Source organism: Canis aureus, chromosome 23 (genome assembly GCF_053574225.1).
Source record: "Canis aureus isolate CA01 chromosome 23, VMU_Caureus_v.1.0, whole genome shotgun sequence".
Lineage (NCBI taxonomy): Eukaryota > Metazoa > Chordata > Mammalia > Carnivora > Canidae > Canis > Canis aureus.
The window spans coordinates 26,080,975-26,104,704 of NC_135633.1; the positions used below are offsets into that span (position 1 = coordinate 26,080,975).

Sequence of the window (23,730 nt, forward strand, 5' to 3'; positions counted from 1 at the left end):
AGGCGGGGGGCTGGGCGAGTCAGGCCACCCACGCATTTTCCCATGGGGAATCTGAGGGGCAGCCTGGCCTATCAGTGGCTCTGGGCCCAAACCCAGTTCCTCAGCTCAATGACAGGATGAGAGGCAGACATTTGGGCAGGTGGATGCCCCAACTCTGGTGGCTGGTGGGGGGCCTTGCTATTTCCCCTACCCAGTCCCACATCTGGAACTCTGCATTCCTGAGACTATCATAGCTCGAGCAAGGGCGGGGGGATGAGGGTGGCGGGTAGCTAACCTGTCAGCCAATGGGGTGGGTAAGGATTTTGGAAACCTCTCTTGTCTTTGACATTCCTTTCTGGGCTCAGGGGAGGAGGAGCAGAGGCAGATACTGGGGGCGCAGATGCAGGAAGCTAGTGATCAAGGGACTAGTTGATCAATCCTTTTCATTCTGCTTATCATCTGTTCCGCAGCTATTTCCTGGGCCTCCCAACCTGCCCTTCTGTCAGGTCCTGAGTTCACAGAAGAGAATAAAGCAGCAACAGACCCTGCCACCGCTGACTTACTCTGTGACTTTGGGCAGGTCATCTTCTCTCCCCCGGCCTCAATGTCCTCATTTTAAACCAGGGGGTTCTAACCCTACCTCTCAGGGGATGAGACCCAAACTGCGCTGGAGTCTGCAGCTTGGCTGGGGCTGTCAGGAAGGCCCTGTGTGGTGAGCCTCCCATTGCAGGGTCTCCTGTGTAACTCCCACACACATCAGTACCTGGGAACCCCAAGTAGACAGGCGCATATGCACATGTAAGGGTGCCCCCAGACCTGCTAGTGGTTGTGCGTGCAGAAGAAGTAAATATTTTAGGCTCTGCAGGACAGTTTCTGTTGCATATTCCTTTTTTTTTTTTTTTTTAACATCCCTTTAAAACTGTCAAAACATTCTTAGCTCACTGGCCAGTTAGCTGACTTTGCCAAAAATCAACTTTTCCAAAATCCCCACCCACTAGATGATCGCAAAGGTCTCTTCTAGCTCCAGGGGGCCAAGGTCTGTGAGCAGGGGGAGAGCGGTGGGGAGACCCAGGCAGCAGGCAGCGGAGCGGGCCCCAAACCCAGGTGACAAGCAAGGCCTCCCCACCTCGATGAGCGTTTCTGTCCACACTTTCCTGTCCATCTTCAGGCTCCGCACCTTGGAGACACCAGCGCCCAGGCCACGGTGCTCCCCTGCAGACAGAGGGCCCTCACCTTCACACAAGCACTTACCTTCCCACCCTCCCCGCAGGGGAATCCAAGCAGGGGCAGACAGGGAGAGGCCACTCCCATGCCCACTCCCTGCTCCAGGCGCCACAGAACTGTAAAGTTACCTGGGCTCCTGCAGCAGAACCCCCTCCCCCTGCCCCCCTGCCAGGCCACTCTGCACAGCCCAGCCACACTGATCTTTTTTATCTCTCTCTCTTTTTTTCAAAAAAATTTTTTTTTTTATGATAGTCACAGAGAGAGAGAGAGAGAGAGAGGCAGAGACACAGGCAGAGAGAGAAGCAGGCTCCATGCACCGGGAGCCCGACGTGGGATTCGATCCCAGGTCTCCAGGATCGCGCCCTGGGCCAAAGGCAGGCGCTAAACCACGCCACCCAGGGATCCCCTCTCTCTTTTTTTTAAAGTAAGCTCTAGGACCAACATGGGCCTTGAACTCATTACCCTCCATCCCCCCACCCCCACTTTGAGGGGCGTCAAGAGTCACATACCCACTGAGCCAGCCAGGCCCCCCAGAGTGATCTCCTTAAAATGCAAATCCCCTTATTTCAGATCCTTGCTTTAGATAACCCCCTCCCATGGCTCCCTAGAATTTTTTTTAAGATTTTATTTATTTATTCATGAGAGATACAGAGAGAAAGAGAGAGACACAGGCACAGGCAGAGGGAGAAGCGGGCTCCATGCAGGGAACCTGATGTGGGACTCGATCCCAGGTCTCCAGGATCACACCCTGGGCTGAAAGCGGCACTAAACCGCTTCCCGGCTCCCTAGAATTAGATTTAAATTCCTTACCTGCTTCTGCAAGTTCATCTCAAAATTTCTCTCAACCCCAATCCTGTTTAGCCACACTCTCCTCCCTCTTCTAATCAGCCATACTCATTCCTGTTTCAGGGACTTTGCACTCACAGTTCTTTCTGCCTGGACTCTCTTCCCCCATCTCCCCAGAGCTGCCTCCCTCCTCACATTCAGGTCTTAGCTGACATGTCATCTTCTTAGAGAGGGCTTCCCAACAAACACATTCTCTGCCTAGCACTTCATTACCTAGTATTTCTATTGGTTCATATATGTATTTTCCATCTCTTCCCACTAGAATGTAAGCTGCCTGAGAGAAGGAACCCTGACTGCTTGCTTTAGGGTCTAGCCTCCATGCCTAGAACAAAGTCTGGCAGACAGAGAGCACTTAGTAAATCTCTGTGGAATAAGAGGGCAGGGCAAGTTGGGGCTGTAGAGAATGCAGCCTTACTCAGCTACAGGTCCCAGGAAGAACCTCTGGGGTAGGGAGCAGGCTGGGGGTATTAGGAGCACTGAGTGCTGCCTGGTTCTGGCTTCAGCCTCACCCCCCTCTGCAGTCTCCTAGGGAGCGCCTCATTCACACCTGTCACCCACACCACTCAGAGAGCTAATACCTTTCTAAATCCAGTCATTTCTTTCCTGTATGCAGATCTCACAGCTCCAGGCCTCTTGGACATTTGCCCTAGATGTTCCCCAGGCTTCGGGGTTTCTCACTGAGCTCAGTGCCTTCCCCAGAACTCTCCCCCCGCCCCGGATCCCCATCTCCAGCTGCCCAAAGCTGCCACCTGGGCATCATCAGCTCCCCTGAGGGCCAAATCCCTAACACTCAAGGTGTCTGGCATAGCACAGACCCCCCAATAAATGGCAGGTGGTGAGATGAATGCTCTTGGGTGCCAGCCTCTATCTTTCTCACCCTCCTCATCTGATCTGTCACAGGGACTTTTACACCACAGAGCCTGTACATCTCTCGAGTCCTCTCCATTGCTTCCCCAGACAAGGCCTCAGCCTGTTCCTCTCTCTAGTGTATCCACTAACAGCCTCCCCACTGCTCTCCAGTCTCAGCCCTCCAACGAGATTCCACCCACCGGCCAGAGACTGAGGCACAAATCTGAATGTGGCCCTCCCACCCCTGCTCCCATCTCCTTTGGATGAAACATCAGCATCTCCCACAGCATGCAAAGCCCTGCCAGCCCCTTCTGTCTCATTTCTTTCCACCCCTCTGATGTGATGGGGTGCTGGACCCCAATCGGCCTGGGCTCAAATTCAGACTTACTTGCCAGGCCACCTGGAACGAGCTGTTTCCCCTCCCTGTGCCTCAGTGTCCTTACCCATGGCATATGCAGTTGAATCCCTACCTCGCAATCTCAGGACTACAAGCTAATCACGGTGGGAAAGGCCTGGCGCACAGAGGCAACTTCATCCACAGTGATGTGACTACCATCTGGGCTCCGGCCCCTCTGGCCAGACAGGCCACCTGCCATCCCGACACACCAGCCCTGTTGGGCCTCAGCCTAGTGCCCCAGCCCCACACACCTGCACAGCGCTTGCAGATGACAACACAGAGGTTGATGGAGGCCCAGTCAGGCTGGGCAGCCCCGCAGTCAGCACAGAACCTGTTGGGGTCCACGGCCCAGATGCGCTCGGCCACCTCTGAGGTAGACAGGGCCTCTGCGATGGCTCCCTGCATGGCCTCCAGCCACTGCTCCTTCTCTAGCTCCGATTCAGCTGAGAAGCTATGGACACAGGAGGAGGAAGGCACTGGTGGGAGAGGGCTCAGAGAGATTTGGGGGTGGCATGAAGAGGCACAGCGTGACGTGGGCAGAACAAGGAGTTGAGTGCTCATAACCGGAAGACAGAAGCATCCTGGGTCTGTGAGGAAGGTGGGCATGGACAACATCAAGGGTACCATGAGCCAAAGAGACATGTGGGGGGGTTGGGGAGCCCAGCTGGGGAGTAGGAAAGGCTGCTGGGAAGAAATGATGCCTGAACTAAGCCTTGACAGATGAGAAGGGCTTAGCCAGGAGAAGAGGTGTAAAGGTTTTCTAGACAGAGGGAATAACATGTGCAAAGGGGCACACAGGGCATTCCAGGATCTGGGGGCAAGATGGGCAGACTGGCAGAGAAGAGGCTGGGAGACATACAGGGACAAGCTGTGCCAGGCAGAGGAGATCAAAGTGTACCCAGAAGACAAGAGAGAAGCAGAGGAGGGTTTTAGTGGGGTGGAGGAGAGGGTAAAGAGATGTCTTCTTCTGATTCTTTCTTTCCCTGCCACCATCACCCCACATATGTGTGCATTCAAGATTCGACTATCCCTATAGCCCACTACCATGGCCCAAAAAGGCATCACTGCTAGAGACATGACAGGCATTAATGCTGCTTGACCAGAGGTGCTGAGGACCGTGCTCATCCACGAAGGTCTGACATATGGAATCTGCAAGCTGTCAAGGCCTTAGCTAAGCACTAAGCCTGTCTCTGTGTTCCTATGTTCAATGGTCTCAGCCTACATGTCAGGCTGGTGGAGGTCCTTGGTGCTGAACACCTGATCAACCTAATTAAGATTGATGATGACGAGAAACCAGGTGAATGGTCAGACCTCCGTAAAACCAACAGACAAGAAAAACATTGGAAAGTGGTTGGTCACGGTTGTGCGGTATTTAAGGATGACGGCACAAAGAATCTCAGGCCAACGATGTCATTGAAGATTACCTCAAAGGCAAGAAATAAAAACTTGGCTTTCAACAAAAAGGAAAGACAAGACCCCACTGGCAGTCACAGACAGGCAGCCAAAGCATGAGGAGGTGCCACCACTGGGCCAGAGACCCCTCTGGCCTGGTACAAAATGGGGCAGGGCCAGACAGAGGTGAGAGAGAGCTATGAAGGTAAGGTAAGGGTTGTGACAGGCATGCGTGGGGCTGAACAGGAGAGGCAGGCATCCCCATGGATGAAGTCAGGGGCCTGGGAGGTACAGGGAGGCGAGGGGGGAGACATCCACAAAACTGTTGGACATGCAGGTGTGGAGCTCAGGAGGAAGTCCTTGCGGGAGACAGAGATCTATGCTAAGGGCAAAGAACATGACAGCGGAGCCGTGAGGGGGCTAGTGATGACAGAGCAATTATCACACACCATGTCAGGTAATAGTTTTACAAAGACTACCGTGGTCTTACTCACAGAGGAAGAAACTGAGGCACAGAGAGGTCAAGTGAGTTGCCCGGGTCACACAGTAGTGTGACCCAGGATGTTATAGACTGACTTGTGTCCCCACAGTGTGAATGCATCTGGAGACAGGGCCTCTAGGGAGGTAATTAAGGTTAAATAATGTCATAAGAGTAAGGCTCTAATCTGACAAGACTGGTGTTTCTCTTTCTCTCTCTCTCTCTCTCTCTCTCTCTCCCTCTCCTTCTGTCTCTCCAGGCACACAGAGGAAAAGCTGTGTGAGATGCAGTAAGGAGATGGCCATCTACAAGCCAGGAAGAGGGGCCTCACCAGAAACTAACCCTGATGGCTCCTTGACCTTGGACTTCCAGCTTCTAGAACTGTGAGAAAATAAATTTCTGTTGTTGAAGCCCCCCTCAGGTTGTGCTATCCTGTCATGTATGGCAGCCAAGCTGACTAATACATAGGATTTGAACTGAGGCATGGCACAGTGCCTTGGAGGTGGCAGCTGATGGCCTCGGAGTGACGGAGGGAGGGGGACAGGCGGCCAATGCATGAGGAGGAAGGAGGGAGGGGTGAAAGTGAGATTTCTTAGAAAGGAGAGGTAGAGCAGGTTAGTGAGTGGAGGTAAAGGACCAGTGGGGGTGGGCAGGGCTGGGAAGGGAGAGGAGAAATCCATCCTAGAAGAAGGGGCAGTTTCCCAAATAAGCAAGAAGAGAATCCTGGCAGGGAGAGATGACGCAGGTAAGCGAAGAGAGGGAGGCTTACCTGAAGATGCGGTAGGGGGTGGTGAGGTCGAAGCTGCGCCGGTCTGCTTCCTTCACATTGCCTACGCTCATGTCAATGAAGGTGATGCCAATGCCCAGGTGGTACTCCTAGCAGGTAGGTGGGAAGGGGTGAGGGCAAGGCCTGGGGGCAGGGCACAAGGCCCAGGAAGGGATAGAGAGGAAGGGGAGGTCATACCTTAGGGACTAGAAAGTGCCTTGGAAGGACGTAAAGAGGACTCAGGAATCTGGAAATGGACCCAGGTTCAGGGGCCATGTTGCAATAGGGACAGGGAGAAGGAGGCAGGGCAGTAATGGGAAGATAATGCTCAGGGACCAGGCAGGGGACACGGTCAGAACTAGGAGCAGGAAGGGTAGCTGGCACAGGGCTAAGAACAGTCAGGGGAAGGAGGAAAGGGAAGGGGCAGGGCTGAGGGACCAGGTGGGCAGGGGGCACGCCTGAGGGAGCAAGGTGGACAGGGGGCAGGCCTGAGGTACCTGGTAGGCACAGGGTAGGGGGCAAGGCTGAGGGAGCAGGGTGGGCAGGGCTGAGGGAGCAGGATGGGCAGGGGGCAGGCTTGAGGGAGCAGCATGAACAATGGGCAGGGCTAAGGGACCAGGTGGGCAGGGGGCAGGGGAGTGGTTTAGCAAACTGGCTGACCCCTTCGCACCTCCAGATTCTTATACAGCTGCACTTTGTCCCCAACCACGGCCACATACAGTTTATTCTTGAAACCACGAAGTTCCAGGCTGCCAGCCCGGTCAGGCAACTCTGAGCCTCGGACACCCAATGGGTAAGTGCTAGACAGCTGAGCCCGGGCCACTGCCTGCTGCAGGGCCTGCATCCACTCCTTCCGCTCCACTGCAGGCAAAGGGGAAAAACTAAGCCTGAGCTCAGCCTGGCAGGGTTCCCTGCTCTGGGCTCCTCAGGCAACGCCTCTGCCAGCAAGCCCATTTGGACTCGCCCACCCATCTCTATCTCTGAGTTCTCTGACTTGGACAAGTTCAGGTTCCAAGCCCAGCTGTGCAAGCTAACTGGCCACTTCGCCTCTCTGAGCCTATTTCCCCTGTAAATGGAAATATGTGGTTCTGAGGACTCCGTGGGTATATCACGCACAGAGCCAGTCGGAGAGTGCCCCCTTCTCTACCCTATGTTGTAGAGGATTGACTCCTCTCTGGGTTTGATGTGGGGGAGCAGATGTGCCCTGGTTCTCCTCCCTCATTTATCAGGCCAAACTGCCAGTCTTCTCCTCGCCCCACGCCTCACCATCACTCTCTGCCCGGAAGGCAAAGGTCCGGTTGTTCGTGATCACTTCAAACTTCTGGTCCCCGATGGCAGCTATGCGGGAGATGCAGGCCACAGAGATAAAGCGCTTAGAGTAGGCATCCTGGGGAAGAGAAGGAAGCTGTATTGTGGGGGGTGCGGCACCTAAAGGCCCAGCCCCTCCTCGGTTCCTTCAACCTCAGTGGAAACCAAGGCTAACTACAGCTCCATCTTCCACAGGGGGTCAGGGACAGCCCCTGCACGGACCCTGACCACGGCCCACAGCTGGCCAATGTGTCAGGAAGACACAGCTCAAGGAGTCAGACTGGAGCTCAGGTGAGGACTCGTCCGGGGAGGGACTCCACCTGTATCCAGTGTCAAGAGTCAGCAGGGGTCCCGTCAGGGACCAACACAGGCCTCACCTTGTTACTGTCAAAGTATCTCAAGTGATCGGCATCCAGTCTCACCCATCGCTTCTGATAGATATAAGATCTGGAGAAGCAGAAGCAGAAGGACAAGCAGAGCTCAGGATTGGGGGTTAGAGGAGAGGCTCTAAGATTACCCCAGCCCCTCTATGGTAGTCACATACTACCATAAAGTTAGGAACAGCCAGGTTCAAGGGAGAAAGGAACCCAAATGGTCACTGAGAAGATGGACTTTACCTACAGCAAGAATAATTAAACTCAGACTCAAAGTAGAACTTCCCAATTTTAAGGTTAATAAAACATAGGTCTGGTGGGATGATCAATTGTTACAGTCTGCCTGGAGAGAGACCTATTCAAATAACCTTAGCCCTTCTGGTTTTCAGATCCAGTATACCAGTATACTAGAGCACTCCCCATCTCCATGCAGAGAACCAGCGGGACCTAACAGGCCTCACTCACCCCTGCGGTGGGTTCTTGTCCAGCCAGCCGGCCTTGATGACCGAGGTGATGGGGGCAGAGCCCCCAGAGAGCCCATCCATGGGGTGTGGTGGGAGCTCGGGGATCAGGAGGCTGCTGGGCAGGGACGAGTTCAGGCTGCTGGTGTGCCATCCACCACTGGCGAAAGAGGAGAGGCAATGAAGTAGCCGAGGATGGGAGCTCCCACAGGGAGGAGCCGAAGAGGTGGAGTGGCCCGGCCACACTTGGGAAAGGAGGGAGGCTGGGCAGGACAACCACTGGAGAAGAGTGGACACTTACTTGGGGATGCCCTCATAGGCATGGTCATCCTCATCTTCATCTCCTTGGTCGTCGTCTTCCCCAGACAGTTCCTCACCCTCGCTCAGCAGACTGGCCACGCGCACAGCCCGTGGGACCTGGCTCACCAGGAGCTCCTCCTGCCCCCCCACCCCCAGACCCAGCATCATGTTTCCCTTCGAGCCCTAGATCACACCCACACAGGGCCTGCCCCGCCTGCTCGGTCCACTCCATCCACGCCCCACACCACCCGGCACTTTCACTGCTGCTTGCACACCCTCCCCACACCGGCAGACTGCACAGGGACCCAGGGAGACAGCCTCGGAGACAAAGATGAAGGGATAGTGAAAAATACTCAGGGATGGAGAGTTAAGACATGGGAACCCAGAAAGTGAAAGGAAGTCGGAGGGAGACACTCCAAGGGAGAAGTGCTCCAAACACCAATGGAAAGAGGAGGCCACACACAGCCATCCAGACGTGGCTGAAGACTGAGCTGGGGCCGCAAGTCAGAGCTCCCAGGCCCCTAGCCCAGAGCTCAGGTCCTATGCTCAAATCCTAAGCTCTGCACAGCAAGAGAACAAGGGGGGAAGGAAGCTTCCCTGGGAACTGGAGGCCCTTTCTCTGGTGGTCCTCAGGTTCTGCAAGGCAGCGGGGCAGCCCACCCTCCACTCTGACAGCCGAGCCCTAATCACCACCTGTCCCCACCTTCTTGGTCATCAGGCTGGCTGGGGCCCCTGGCCCCTCCTCTGGAGCCTCATCGTAGTCAGAGTCATCTGAGAAGAGAGGGGGGGATACTCAGAAGCAAAGAACCTAGCCTCCCCTCCCGGGAACCCTGGCCTGACTTCACAAAAGCCACCCTCAGCCTAAAAGAGATCCCACTCCAGCCTGGCTTTCAAAAATAGGCACATGCGACAGGAAATGCTATTTATACTCTCAGGGCCCCAAAGGACAGTAATAGGGGGTGGCCAAATGAGAGGCCAGACCAGGAGGTCTAATAGGTGGTGAGTTTGGGGGTCAGGAGCAGGGGCTGTCTAAAAAGGCTGAAAAAGTAACAGGCATCAAGAAAAGTGGACAATCCAAGGAAAAGCAAAATCATCAAACAACTCAAAAAGTTTGCCATGTGCACTTAACAGAGGTAGGTGCTGTCATCTCCATTTTGAGGATGAAGAGAATGATGTTCACCTGTCCAAGGCTACATGGTGTATGTGGCAGAGCCCAAAAGAAAGTTCGATCCTTGCATCCTTGTAGACTCTTGAGGGGCCCTGATTCCAGGCTACACACGGGGAACCCCATGCCTGGCTATGGCACTTACCGAACTCCGGGGGCAGGCGAAGAGGCTTCGGGGGGATCTCTGGGGGGCTGGGAGGTGGAGACAGGGGCTGTAGAGGCACCCGGGGGAAGGTGGCCGGGGGCTCCTCAGGCTCTGGCTGGGGAGGTGATGACAGTGGTGGTGACACTAGCTTCTCTTCCTTGGAGGGAAGGCTGGGAAGAGACCAAAAGTTGGACACCAGGAGGTTAGCTCCAGGCAGTTGAGCCACTGGGCTGACTCACTATGTGACAGAGCCAGGACTCGAACCCATTGAGCCCCCAGCTCACCTGAGCTGCAGCAAAGCTCATTCATTCCACAAATTCCAACAGAAGCCTCCCTCACCTCATTCCCCTGCCCCTAATCCCCCAAGCTCCTTAAGCTTAAAGGAACTAGGCCCCTTCTTTGGCCATGAGCTGGCCCTGCATTGCTGTGACAGGGTCACCTGTCCCCAGAGCTCTAGCTTTCAGCCACATGTACCCATAGGGTCTCCAATCTGGAAGAGGGATGCCAGCCAGAATGGGCTGGGGGGTGGTTTGCACCCTAACCTGGGGAGTCAAGGAAGACTGGAGGAGGTGATGCTTGACCTGAGCTTTTATCCTTTTTAGGGATAAGGAGGCATTTGTTGGCAGGTGGATGGATCAGGATCAAAATGGGCATCCAGACCAAAGCCTTAAAAACCAAGTCCTAAGGCCCTGAGCTGTGGGTCTCTGGGCCAAGACCACCTTCTTTGTTGCCCCAGACATGACATTCACCGCACCCTGTGTGCCCTCAGACCCCTCAAACTCACCTGATCCCACCACACTCCTCTATTTTTAAATATACAGTGTTACATTAGCTTCAGGTGTACAATATGATGATTTGCCAATCCTACGCATTTCTCAGTGCTCATCAGGATAAGTGTACTCCTGATCCCTTCATCTATTTCCCCTAGCCCCCATTTCTCTCCGATAACCACCAGTTTGTTCCCCATATTTAAGTGTCTGTTTTTTTGTCTTTGTTATTTTGTTTCCTAAATTCCATATATGAGTGAAATCATATGGTATTTGTCTTTCTCTGATTTCACTCCACATCATAGCCTCCGGCTCCATACATGTTGTTGCACATGGCATGATGATCTCATTCTTTATTATGGCTGAATAATATCCCATATTATGTGGGAGATATATATATATCATATCTTCTTTATCCATTCACCTATTGAGGGACACTTAGTTGCTTCCATATCTTGGCTATTGTAAATACTTCTACAATCAACATAGGGCTGCATATACTCTTTTGAGTTAGTGTTTTCATTTCTTTTGGGTTAATACCCAGCAATGGAATTACTGGATTATATGGTAGTTCTATTTTTGTTGGTTTTTTTTTTTTTTTTTTTGAGGAACCTCCATTCTGTCTTCCACAGAGGCTGCACCAACTTGCATTCTCACCAACAGTGCACGTGAGTTCCTTCTTCTATACATCCTTCCTAACGCTTGTTTGCCCATCACACTCTTCTTGCACACCAGCCCCTCATCTCTGCTATCACCACCTCGCTCCCCGCCAAACCTTCCCCCAACTCCAAGGCCAGGTTCAGAGCCCCCTGGGCTCCCACAGCCAAAGTGCTCTGTGTATCTGTCTCTGCACAGTTCACACTACTCCCTACAGGCTGAGTGTCTCCTGGCTTTGGCCTCTGATATGCGACGAAACCCTGCCTGAGTCTTAGCCTGTGTGTCCAAGGAAAAGCACTTAGTGTCTCTGAGCCTTGTTTCTTCTTCTGTAGAGCAGGGACTACATCACCGAACTGGCAGGGTATTTGGGAGAATTAACCAAGACAAGGCATGTTGTGACACAGCTGGAACAAGGCACCTAAACCCGGAAGCCTGGCCCCACCCACTGTCTCTGCCAGCGTCTGGCAGGGGCCAAGGAGGAACACCAGAGTGGGTGGGCAACTCGCCTCACCGGTTATTTTCAGCCTGGTCATTGCCCCAGTGTCCCTGGCAGTGATTGGCAGTGTGTGTCTACCGCAAGAGCAAGCAAGGGCTGGGGCATGACCATGATGCAGGCCTTTGTTCCTGCTCTTGCCTCCTCCAGCAATCCCTTCCTCTTGGTCTCTGACCAGAGAACATCTACTTGTCCTTTGACTCCAAACTTAAGTTCTGCTTCTCTCAAAGTCTTTCCTGACACCTCTTTCACACTCCCCCAGACCCTGCCCATCTTCTCCTCTGTTACAAGCTTTATTTATTTATTTAAAAAGATCTTTTTTATTTCAGACAGACAGAGAGCATGCATGCCCATGCAGACTGCGAGGTCGGGGGAAGGGCAGAGGGAAAGGGAGAAGCAGACTCCCGGCTGACAGGGAGCCCAATGTGGGGCTCAATCCCAGAAACCCAGGATCATGATCTGAGCCAACCGCAGACACTTAACTGACTGAGCCGCCCAGGTCCCCCCTCCCCCCTACCGTTACAAGTTTTAAACAAACTATTCCAAATGACATTTTTTAAAGCATCTCCCTCCTTTGTTCCAGGCATTCTGCTAGCATCTAAGCCAGGATCTGAATGCTGACTCCACCGTCCATGTGCTTCCTAGGACACATGGCTACTTCCCTATCACCCTGTGCTCTAACCATCTCCTCTCCGCATGTGGGTAAAGAATGAATGAAACTCTTTCTCTTTCTGTGAATCTGACCTTCAGTTAGCTTTCTCGTGCTGTTCCCGGAGAAACCTGCTAAAGGTGGCATGCCAGCCATGTTCCTTGGCAACACTGCCTTTGACAAAAGCGGCTTGAATGAGTGAGGCACTGTACCTAGACTGGGAGAAACTGAAGGTGGGCTCTCGACCTGGTGGAGAAGCTGGAGCTTCGGGCTTCTCTAAATGTGGTGGCTTGGAACTGGGCACATCCCATGTAGGAACCTGAAACCACACCTGTGGGGTCCTTAGGGGACATGCCCTTAGAAACATCTGACCTTTTTTTTTTTTAACTTTTTTTTTTTTTTTTGCTTTTTAAGATTTTATTTATTTTATTCATGAGAGACACACAGAGAGAGAGAGAGAGAGAGAGAGGCAGAGACAGAGGGAGAGGGAGAAGTAGGCTCTATGCAGGAAGCCCAACGTGGGACTCGATCCCAGGTCTCCAGGATCAGGCCCTGGGCTGAAGGCAGCACTAAACCACTGAGCCACCTGGGCTGCCCCAAAACATCTGACCCTTGAGTCCAGATGTTTCTAAGTCAGGGTGGCCCTCGCATCTATCTGCTGTGAATCTTGGTCCCCTCCCCCTGAGCTGTACCCTGGGGGGGGCCACAGACAGCTGTGTGAATGGTGGCTCCGACGGCTACCAGGACCCCGCAGCAGAGAAAGACCTGCTGCTACCCTGGCGGCCAGCTGTTCCCTCCTGAAATGACCGGATGCCAGGGGGGCCTATGGTACTCTTGAGAGCCTGAATGTTTAGCTGGACCTAAGAAGATCCCCTGGTGGACACTGCACCAGGCTGTCTCCCCTGCTTGACTGTGAGTCTCTTTAGGCCAGGGGCAGCTTCGGGCCTGAGTCTTTAACCCCACAGCCCAGTGCAGGAAGCAGTGGAGTCAGCAACAAGAGCATGCTGGGTGGGCGGGTGGATGGATGACAAAACAAGTAAATGGTTGAATGGATGGGTAGGTGGGGGACAGATGGGTAAGTGGAGAGGTGGCCATCATGGTTGAGAGAAAAGTGAATGAAAGGGCAACGAAAGGGGTGCCTAGGTGGCTCAGTAGGTTAAGTGTCTACCTTAGGCTCAGGTCATGATTCCAGGACCTTGCATCAGGTCCCTGCTGAGCAGGGAGCCTGTTTCTCTCTCTCCCTCTGCTCGTCCCCCTGCTTGGGCTCATTCTCTATGTCTCTCTGTCAAATAAATAAATAAAATCTCTCTCTTAAAAAAAAAAGTGAAGGAAGGCCTAGAGACTGAGTAAGTACCCACAGGTCCAAGGGTGTGACCCTGGCTGGTCAGCTGCAACATCCTTGGAGACTTCCTGATGGGCAAAGCAGTCTATGACACACGGCCTCCCAGACCCCAAGAAGAAGGGGCCTTGGGGGCGGGGGGTCTGGCCTGTGATCAGCTAAGAGCAGAATTCCAGGCTGTGAGGCCAGGGTCAGTCAGACTGACCCAGAAGAAGTGGGGATGGGCTCTGCCCCTCCAATGCCAAGCAGTGCCAAGTGCTTCCCTGCCCTCCCCCAGGACTGAGGGCCAGTGCGGAGGGGAAGAGGGTGGCAACAAAGCATCCTCAGACCTGAAGAAGCATCAGCCCTCCCATCTGAGGACCCCAGTTGCCTCCCGCCTCCATCCCTGTCCTGACTGTCTGGGAGGGATCTGCCATCTGAGGCCTGTCTCCTGGCCTGTGGGGTCCCAGAGGCAGGTGCCACCCCTACCTTATTCACTATTGCATGCCTAGCACTCAGCAGGGATTAATAAATAAATGAATATCTGGATTAATCAATTTTTATTAGTTTTCTGTGTATGTATATATTCTCAGTTGTCTTCTCTCTCTGCCATCTGCCATCTGAGGCCTGTCTCCTGGCCTGTGGGGTCCCAGAGGCAGGTGCCACCCCTACCTTATTCACTATTGCATGCCTAGCACTCAGCAGGGATTAATAAATAAATGAATATCTGGATTAATCAATTTTTATTAGTTTTCTGTGTATGTATATATTCTCAGTTGTCTTCTCTCTCTCGCCTTTTTTTTTTTAATTAAGATTTTACTTATTGACAGAGAGAGGCAGGGGGAGTGGCAGGCAGAAGGAGAAGGAGAGCAGGAAACCTGACACAGGCCTCAATCTTAGGACCCTGGGATCATGACCTGAGCTGACAGCAGACGTCCAACTGACCAAGCCACTCAGGTGCCCTCCCAGTTGTCTTCTGAGTGCTTTACATGGATTCGTTGATTTATCCCAGCCTCACAAGCACTCTGTAAGGTATGGCATACTATTATCCCCACTTTACAGATAAAGAAACTGAGGCACAGAAATACAAAGTAACTTGTCCTGGATCCAACAGCTGGGATTTGTACCCTGGCACCACAGCCTGCAAACTCAACCACCATGTCAAATGAGTCCACGGCCAGGATCTAAGAGCTTCTCTGAGGCCTGCCTGCTTACAATGGCCACCCAACACAGGATGTAGGCAGCTCTGGAGTTGCCATCCAAGAGGGAATGAGATCACAGCTCTCTCTGAAGGCCATTGTGACCATGGCAAGAAGGGAAAAGGGAACAGTGCAAACAGCTCCTCTTCCAGCACAGTCTTTGCAAGCAAATGGCTATGTGCCAAGCAAGTGGAAGCAAGGGGAGGCCCCCATGGACCTCCAGGCCTCACTCTAGCCACCTCTTCCAGGAACCTTCCTGGCTGACCCCTGCCTGCCTACCACAGGACAGGGCCATGCTGAGTCAGGGCCAGGCCAGGAAAGGAGAAGTGGTATCCGGAAGGCACAGCATAGTGGGAAAACCCCAGAGGAAGGGACAGTGCCCACAGAGTGCCCCCACCCCAGCTGGAGCCCTGGCCACTCAGTCCTGCAACCCCAAGAGCGGCCTCAGCTCCAATCTGTAGCTGACACCGAGCTGGATGCTTCCCACTGACTTCTGAGCCATTAGATCAGAAGATTGGCCCCAGCCCTGAGCACCAAACACGAGCACGTGCTCAATGTCCGCCCACTCCAAACCTCTGCTTACGCTGCTTGCTTCCTCCTCACTATCCTCCCCTATCATCTCAGCCCATGCAAAGCCCATGTGTACCTAAGAACCCAGCTCAATGGGCCTATCCTCAGTGGGCTTCCACCTACCCACCATCCCTGGCTCTCCTGCTCCTTCAGCCCCTTTCCCCTCTATCCAAGTGACATGTGGACACATCTGTTCTCCCCACGATGCCCAAAGCAAGATCAGGCAACTCCTGGACAGGGGCTGAGGCTGATTCACCCCAGTCTGGCATCTCAGCCTGAGAAGGTTTGTTTTATTGAATTGGGCAAATACACATACCTGACCTTAAAAATGGGGGTTGGGGGAACAAGTGAGGGTCCCTAGTCAGAATGGGTAAGAATAGGATGATCATATCATAGGGTGATCGTATTTTTAAAAATTGTGTAAACCAGAAAGTTTCTGACAGTTTAAAGAAAAACTGTTAGTAACTATGTCCAAGCAAGAGGTATAAACAGGGCCTGTCCTGGGCAAAATGAAATGTGTGGTCAGTCTAGCTAAGAGACGGAGCTTCAGAGCCAGGCAGAGCCTGCTCCACCCACTCAAATCCCAGCTTGACTGTCCTTCGGTGTTTGGCCTCGCAAAGCAGGTCACTTTACCTCTGAGCCTCAGTTTCTTCCCTGATTGGTCTTCAGCCTTACTGACAATTCAGTAAGAAAAGCCATTCCCGCAGGTCAGCAGCGCATTTTTCATCCTGGCTTCAGTGAGAGTGGCTCAGATCCCACAGGATGGGCCAAGAATCTGCTTCATGGGCTCCTCCCCCAGGGCGGCCCCTGGCTATTCCTTCAGATCTTTCTGTCTATATCAATCTATATGGCCAAAGGAATCAGGCTTTACCATAAGGACAGATGGGCCAACAGAGTGGGGCAGTCTGAATATTAGGCTGGCCTTGAACTCATCCCCTACTCACTTTCTAGCCATGCTTCTCTGAGCTGTATTCCATAAATGCATACTTCCAGGCCTTTGCATTATGTTGGTCCTTCTACCTAGAACACCGTTTTCTGTCCAAATGGTACATCCTCCCTCACCACTTTGTGCCTCCTCTCATGTTGCCAGCTGGGCTGGGGCCTCCCTGGGGCTCCTCCAGCCTCCATGCTTCTGATCACTCAGTATAGTTGTGTCTACCAATGTTTGCTTCACTGAACTGACCTCAGAGGACCAAGAACCCAGGCTTACATCCTGTCTTGGCTTCAGGACCTTCCCCCTAAGGTGTCACACTGGCTTTGGAAGGACCCAGCCCAATCTTAACCTGAGGCTCTCAGGAGCAGAAGAGGGGCTCTCACTGGATGAGGCCCAATGATCTGACCATATCTGTCTCCCCCCCCCCACCTCCCATTCCCACGGAGGCAAACCTTCCCATCTGCCCACTTCCTCATTTGTGCCCTGGCTATATGGGGGCTCAGGCCTCAGTCCTGTGCTTCTGGCTTCCTCCGTGACTATCCCTGTCCTTCCTTCTCCATCATGAGACCCAAAGGTCAACCCCTCCAGCACTCCCCTGGTTCTGTTCTGTTACTTCTGCCCAGCTCACAGCATGGAAAGCCCTTCCTGGGTTTCCCGTTGCTTAGATGTCATCTGCAGCAGAATGCCCCCCGGCCTCTGCACATACTGTGAGCTCCCTCGGGCCAGCCTCTCTCCATGCCATCACCCAAAACAGAGGGGGCTTCGAAAAGTTTGATGAATGACCAGCACCCCACTCTCATCCCGATCACTAGAGAAAGACAGCAGTGCCTCATCCCTCCACAGAGCAGAACCCAATGAACCCAGCATCCACTCTCACAGCCAAGGCTTCATTCCACTCTTAGCACTTGTCCCTGGAACGACAGCTACCACTTAGTACCCACTAGGTGCTAAGCATTCTTCTGGGAGGCTTCTGTATTTAATCCCCACAATGATCTAGATCATTAGCTCCAATGTGCTCATGACATGCCTTCAGGAAAGTCCACTCAACCGCTCCCTCCTCTACGCTCACACAGCCAGTTGGGCCCTTTGTGGCATGTCTGCCACTGGGCCTACACTGAGCTTTCCCACAGGCAAGCAGTGCTGTAGTGGGCAGGAGGCGGCAGAGGCCCAGCTCTCCCACCGCAGCTCTTCATGCTTCCCAGGTCTGGGCCTGTGCTGGTTCTTGAGGGCTACAGGGCAAGGCCCACGAGGGGGTCCAAGACTGTATGGACCCCATCCCCTACCTCCTGAGGGTCCAGCTCAAGGTTGTCCTGGTAGGAGAAGGTGCAGGTGGGTATCTGCTGAGCCCTGTGGAAAGATGAGCCAAGGGCACAGGGCAGGGCTGGATGCAGACAGGATCCAGTTAGAGGCATTTCTGTGTCCCCAAGTGACTCAAACACAGGGTTGTTGAGTTCATTAGGGATTCACAGCAATTGGGGGGAGGGAAGGCCAACCCAGCCCGCCAGCATCATAGGTACCCACCACTTTACTGGCTCTAGGGAAGTGGAATAGGAACCACACCAACCAAGTACCAGCCCTCCTCAGGTCTCCCTATTACCCTGGACTCAGTGGGAGGGCAAAGGGAGGTGGAGGCTGCCCACGGCCACAACACCCTTGAACTGGACTCTGAGAGAAGCCAGACTGAGATCAGCACCAGGTCCCCGATAGGCAGACACCCACCGAGGCACTGTGGGCTCCCAGTGGGCCCAAGAGACAGGCTAATGGGAAGATGGAGGCCCAAAAAGCCCAGGGCAGAGGGAAGAAGAGAAGGGGAGAAAAGGAAAGGGCAACAGAAGATGTGGAGAAAGTGAAAGAAGAGAAAATCTGAGAGAAAAACCAGGAGGGGTGGAGGGAGGACCACAGAAAACCCTGCCCAGCGGTCACAGACAGACCCTCGGAAGGAGCCTCCCTCTCCGGCCGCCACTGACAGCCCGGCCCAAAGCTGCCCTTCGCTCACCCTCAGATGCCCACAGGTCCGGGCCCGGAGGACTCCCACGGCTCCCGCTCCACAGCGCTGTGCGCCCAAGCAGGCGGCTCGTCCGACCAGGGCTGCTCTGGCAGACAGCCAGGCCCCTGCTCCCTGGGTGTGTCTGAGGCGGTGTCTGGGTTCAGGTACGGCTCTCAGGGGCCGTGATCACTTGTCTGAGTACGTGTTTCTGTGTAAGATTGAATCTGTCCAGGAGTGTGTGTGTGTGTGTGTGTGTGTGTGTGTGTGTATCCAGTTTTGGTCTCCCTTGGCTTCCTGCTCTCCTCCTCCCCCACTCCCTGCCGCCCTGGCCAATACACACACTTCCTGAAAACACTGAGAAAGAGAAAAGTCACCCAGAATCCCTTGGGGCAGACACTTCCTCCCCGCCCCCAGGCTGCCCCCCCCAACCCCAAGTTGGAATGGGACAAGCCACCCCAGGGCCGTCTAGCAGGGCCTTACAGAGTAGACCCTCAGGAAACCTTGGCCTTGGCTGTCTCCTCCCCACCCCCAAAAAGGAGGTCCAGAGAGGCTGAGAAAGAGGCTCTTTGAAGGGAGCAAGTTCTGCCCCAGCAACAAGTGATCAGCCTTCAGGAAGACGAGGGATTGGCTGAGCTGCAGGGCAGTCGAGGGCACAGGTGGGAGGCCTTGCAGTAGGATTCCAGCTGGCAGCTGCCCTCTCTGGGCAAATACTCCTCTTTAGATGTATCTTTAGGCATCTAGCAGGTATCAGAGGGGGACACTGAGGTCCAGAGTCATCTGAGAGGGGCTCTGTGGAGTGACCCTGGAACCCTGGATCAGAAAAGACCCCTCTGCCACTTAGGGAAGCAGGCTCAGAGGGTTCACATCTATGATACCTGGGGCTAAGTAGATGGGGCCCCAGGCCAGGAGGCAGTCTGAACAATGGCTTCCACTCTGCTGGGCTGTGCGACTCTGGGAAAGTTTCTCAGCATTTCTGGACTCATCAACAAGTTCCCTATCATAAGCTTAAATAATGGTGGGGGGTGTAGACCCTCTGAGGAGTGAAGTAGGGTTGTTTCACGCCAGGCAGGATGGTAAGCCTGGTTCTGAGAGTCCTGACCCAGTTAGGGCAAGGAGGTGGCAACCCCATCCCTGCTCATTTTCTGCCTGCCTCCATGAAGGCCTCTGCCTTTCTAAGACGTCTGGGGTGACCCAAGTTGTATAGTGGGAAGGGATTTGGGATGGTGAGCTTGGGGCCCCTTAACCCTACTGTCTAACGTGCAGTGTGTGCTGAAGGCACTCTGTGGGTGCCAAGTCTGTGTGGGTGGCACACGTGCTCAGCACTGGGCAGTACAGAAATTCATGCAGTCTTCATCTATTCCTGCACACAACAAATACTTTCAGAGTGCCTATTAAGCAGCTGGCATTGTTCCAGGTATGGGGGATTCAGCAGTAAACAAAATCAACAACAATCTTGGTCTTAGTGGAGCTGACACTAGTGGGCTTGGCAGCACAGTGGCTCACACCTGGCAGTACACAAATAACACACATACCAATTCACCACCCACAGCACATGCATTCACAAATGGACTCACACTGTTGGAGTTTCCACCAGGCCAGTAGACACAGGCACATGCATGTGTGCACACAGGCCCTGATGACCTCACACACACATACCACCACCAGCAAGTAATCACTGACACTGAATAAACCCCCACTCATATATACATATTAGGATCACATAGGGCCTCCCTTAAAACCCATGCAGAAACGTAAATACACAGACACACTACTTCCTTGATGGCTTGTGCAAACATGCACCCCTGCGGGTGCACAAATACAAACTGGCTAGGCATGCCCTCACATGGAGTCACTATCTCCAGAGTATACACATGCACACACAGCAGATAATCCCAAATTCTGCTGGGAGGCTGGTGATGGGGAGCCAGGCAGATGTGCTCACTTGGACACCACATGAACTGGTTTAAGAGGTCCTGAGACAGAGAAAGTGAGACCTCTATCACTAAAGGGTGCAAGCAAGGACCCAAAGGCCGTATCAGGAAGAAGGGACTTCTACAAAGGGGACAGGAGCAGGTCATGTTGAATAGCCTTCTGCTGGGCACCATGGAGCCTGGTGTCCAGAAGAAGGGGCCAGGAGGGAGAGCCAGTCAGGCTCTATCCCCGTCTCCTCCCTGCCCAGCCTTCACCTGTTACCTACACATGAAGCTCCACCCTCAGTGAGTTTTTCTGTCCTGGGCTTTAAAGATTTTGTACATCTTGCAAGTCAGGGTGCTAGGACCTACAGATATCCAAAGTTCCAAATGTCAAAGACCCCAGGACAAGGAAGCCAGGCTTGGCAGCTCACCTCCCATCACAATCTGCCTTAAGAAATAGCCCCAGATTGTAAAGAATAACTGTCTCCAAGTTCCCTCAGCATGGAATAAATTTGGGGTCCTTTAGCTAAAGGGCCCAGACTCCTGAGCATGGAAGCCTGGCCTCCCCCACAGGCTAACTAAATGACTAAGTTCACACTGAGGCTCTGAGGGTTGGGGCTGGTACTCCGGGGCATTGATGGGACCCTTACTCTACCCAACAACTCCCCTGAACACAGATGTTAGTTCCAGGAGGGCACCCAATAGAAACAGGCCCAGAGGGGCAATTGCTCATCACTCACACAGCTAGCTGGGCCTGCCCCAGGTATTCTGGCTCCGAGACAGGAATCCAGGCCTCCACTCTCTTAGTGAGAGGTTTGCCTCCCTTAGCCTTTGTGAGCTTCTAACGGACAGGGCCCTGCTTCCTGTCCTTGTTCACCTACTCCCCGCCCTAGATACAGATGGACAGACACACATACGCTCTCTCTCTCCCTCAGCCCCCTCTATAATGATGGAATGAAAAGAAACAGAAATGGCTAGGAGGCCTGATGGCTTAGTCGTTTTAAGCATCTGTCTTCGGCTCAGGTCATGATCCCGGGTCAGGCTCCCTGCTCAGCTGGAGCAGCTTCTCCCTCCCTCTCTGCCCCTTGCCCCTCTGCTCCGCCCTCCCTCCATGCTCTGTCACGCAAGTGCTGTCTCTCAAATAAATAAAATCTTAAAAAAAAAAAAAAAAGGGATCCCTGGGTGGCGCAGCGGTTTGGCGCCTGCCTTTGGCCCAGGGCGCGATCCTGGAGACCCGGGATCGAATCCCACGTCGGGCTCCCGGTGCATGGAGCCTGCTTCTCCCTCTGCCTGTGTCTCTGCCTCTCTCTCTCTGTGACTATCATAAATAAATAAAAAAATTAAAAAAAAAAAAAAAGTCTCATGCATGTATGAGAATGGCCACTAGAGGGCAGAAGGGCTCCAGGAAACTCCAATCCAAACGTGAGCCAGGCTCCTAGGGGACCCTAGCACCATCTTGCATAGTGTGAGCCCAGGAAAGGCAAAAACCCCTTTTGTGCTTCCACCAATCAAACTTCAAAACAGCACAGCCCTGGCTTAGCCGGCAAGGCCTCCTTACTTAACGCCCCTCTCTGGGTGGGGAAAGCTTCCCAGGCCCTCCCCACAGGGGCTCCCTGAGCATGCACTTGGCATGGATCCAGCCAGGGCTCCTCTCCCTTTTCTGAGACTCAGTTTCTCTGCTTGAAAACAGAACACAAATCCCCAGAAGGCTTGAGCTGGGACCAAACAAGATTGTGTAAGTGAAGCACCCAGCACAGTGCCCAACAATAGGGACCAGGAGACCTCTCTCTATACATCTTTTCCTCCTCCGAGAAGCCTTCCCAGACTGGGCTGACTTGGTCCAAGTACTGCAATAATCTCCAATACACCCCCGAAAACATATCCAGTACTAACTGGGGATGCTCCCTCCCAGCTGGGCACCCCAGCACATGGCAAGAACAGAGGGTATATATGAAAGAGGTTAAAATGGACAGAAGTAGGTGGAAACTCAAGGAAACAGGAGTACCAAGAGCCAGGAGCAGGGAAAATAATTCTGAGGAAGAGGGAGGGTGAGTAGGCTGTGGCCTGAGAAGTGTCCCCAGGATTTGGGGACGTGTGGCAGGAGCAGTACAGGGGGAAGACGGGACACAAGCAGCAGGCCCTGGGAAATTCCTGCTCCCCCCACGGCAAGTTCATCATTCTAGACTGTTACCTCCACATGCTACCTACTGACTCAGAATGTACTCCCATCTCCCAGCGTCTCATACTCACCAGGCCCCAAACTGAACTCCAGACTTGCTCCCTGGGTATGCTTCTGTCCTTGAACTCCCAGATCAAGAACAGCATCATTATCCACCCAAGATGGAAACATGGATGCCATGTGGCTCCCTGTGCCCTCTCTGCTTATACCCAGGCCATCCCCAAGTCCTATCCATTCTCTCTGCCTCTCCTGGGAGCCTAGGCCCTGTCGCTAGTCGCCTAGCCTCCTCCTTCTCCACCAACCTCACCAGCCCCCAGAGTCATCTTTTTAGTATTCAGCTTTTACCCAATTGTTCTGCTTAAAACCTTCTCGGCTTCCCACCGGGCATTTCCAGAATGTCCCACCATGCCATCCGCAAGCCACCCCCACACTCACCCCCTAGTTTAGCTCCAATCTGCTCAGAGTGGCCCCGGACGGTGCTTCTCACCTCTGAGCTTTACACATGCTGTTCCCTCCACTAAGGTGCCTTTCTTACCCCCAATGCCAAAGGCCACAAACTCCCTCTCCACTTTCTAGGATCTTCCACCCCTATTCCTCCCACCATGGATGGCGTGCACTCACCTCACCAGCAGGCGTGGCGTCCCAGTGCGGGGGGGCACAGGAGGAACACTTAATTCTGCCAAATGCCGCTTGGCAGGCAGCGGGGGCAGCACGGGGTCTGGGGCTGCTGCGGATGGGGCGGAGAAGCAGGCAGGCGGGAGGCAGCTCCTCCGGGGTGGGATGGGTGGGGCAGCGGGCAGCCCCTCGTCCTCTCCAGCCGCAGGCAGTGGCTCTGGTGGGGTGGCAGGCACAGGTGGAGTGCGGAAGACATGACGCTTCATGGGCACAGGTCGTAGGGTGGGGCGGGGTGCAGGGGTCGGGGGCGTGTGGGCACGGAGCAGGCCAGCCAGGATGCGGCGGCGGTGACCAGGGAGTAGCATGCCCATGTCTACCAGGCGGGCATCACTGAGGCCTTGGCACTCTGTGGCCCACACCAGCCCATGCTGCTCGAAGAGCCCAGTGTACTGCTCCAGGTGCAGTGCCCGCAGCCACTCAGCCACAGACAGTGCTGCATCCCCAGCCTCTGCCATGGTTCCTGCTAGCAGAGGCCAGCCAGCAGGGGCTTGTCCAGACCTGGAATAGACAGATGGACACACGTGAGAGGCAAGGCTGCCTGGCCATAGTGCCCCGATTAGCAACCCTCTGCGGCTCTCCCATGCCAAAGCTCTGTCCTTGAGCTTTCTCCTCTGAGCCCCATGTGCCAGGCAAGGCAGATACTGCTAGATCCCTGAACACACAGGCTTTTCTCTCTGCCTGAAACCCACCACCTCCACCTCTGTG

At 53.9% G+C, this 23,730-nt stretch overlaps 1 protein-coding gene across 5 annotated transcripts in view; it reads right to left on the reverse strand.

The window, feature by feature from the left end:
* Positions 1-23,730, reverse strand: part of ARAP1 (ArfGAP with RhoGAP domain, ankyrin repeat and PH domain 1) — a 65,443-nt gene that overhangs the window by 18,705 nt on the left and 23,008 nt on the right. For 3 of the 5 annotated variants that reach the window (XM_077866893.1, XM_077866891.1, XM_077866892.1), the window contains exons 3-13: positions 22,972-23,523; positions 9,685-9,854; positions 9,078-9,145; positions 8,376-8,512; positions 8,079-8,234; positions 7,617-7,686; positions 7,198-7,318; positions 6,602-6,792; positions 5,935-6,041; positions 3,547-3,746; positions 1,106-1,191 (exon numbers count right to left, since the gene is read on the reverse strand). In XM_077866893.1, the coding sequence (XP_077723019.1) occupies positions 1,106-1,191; positions 3,547-3,746; positions 5,935-6,041; positions 6,602-6,792; positions 7,198-7,318; positions 7,617-7,686; positions 8,079-8,234; positions 8,376-8,512; positions 9,078-9,145; positions 9,685-9,854; positions 22,972-23,480 (1,815 nt within the window). In that variant the 5' untranslated portion in view covers positions 23,481-23,523. Of the gene's footprint in view, positions 1-1,105; positions 1,192-3,546; positions 3,747-5,934; positions 6,042-6,601; positions 6,793-7,197; positions 7,319-7,616; positions 7,687-8,078; positions 8,235-8,375; positions 8,513-9,077; positions 9,146-9,684; positions 9,855-17,554; positions 17,619-18,267; positions 18,595-22,971; positions 23,524-23,730 lie in introns of those variants that run through there. The other 2 variants (XM_077866895.1, XM_077866894.1) reach the window with 2 other exon arrangements.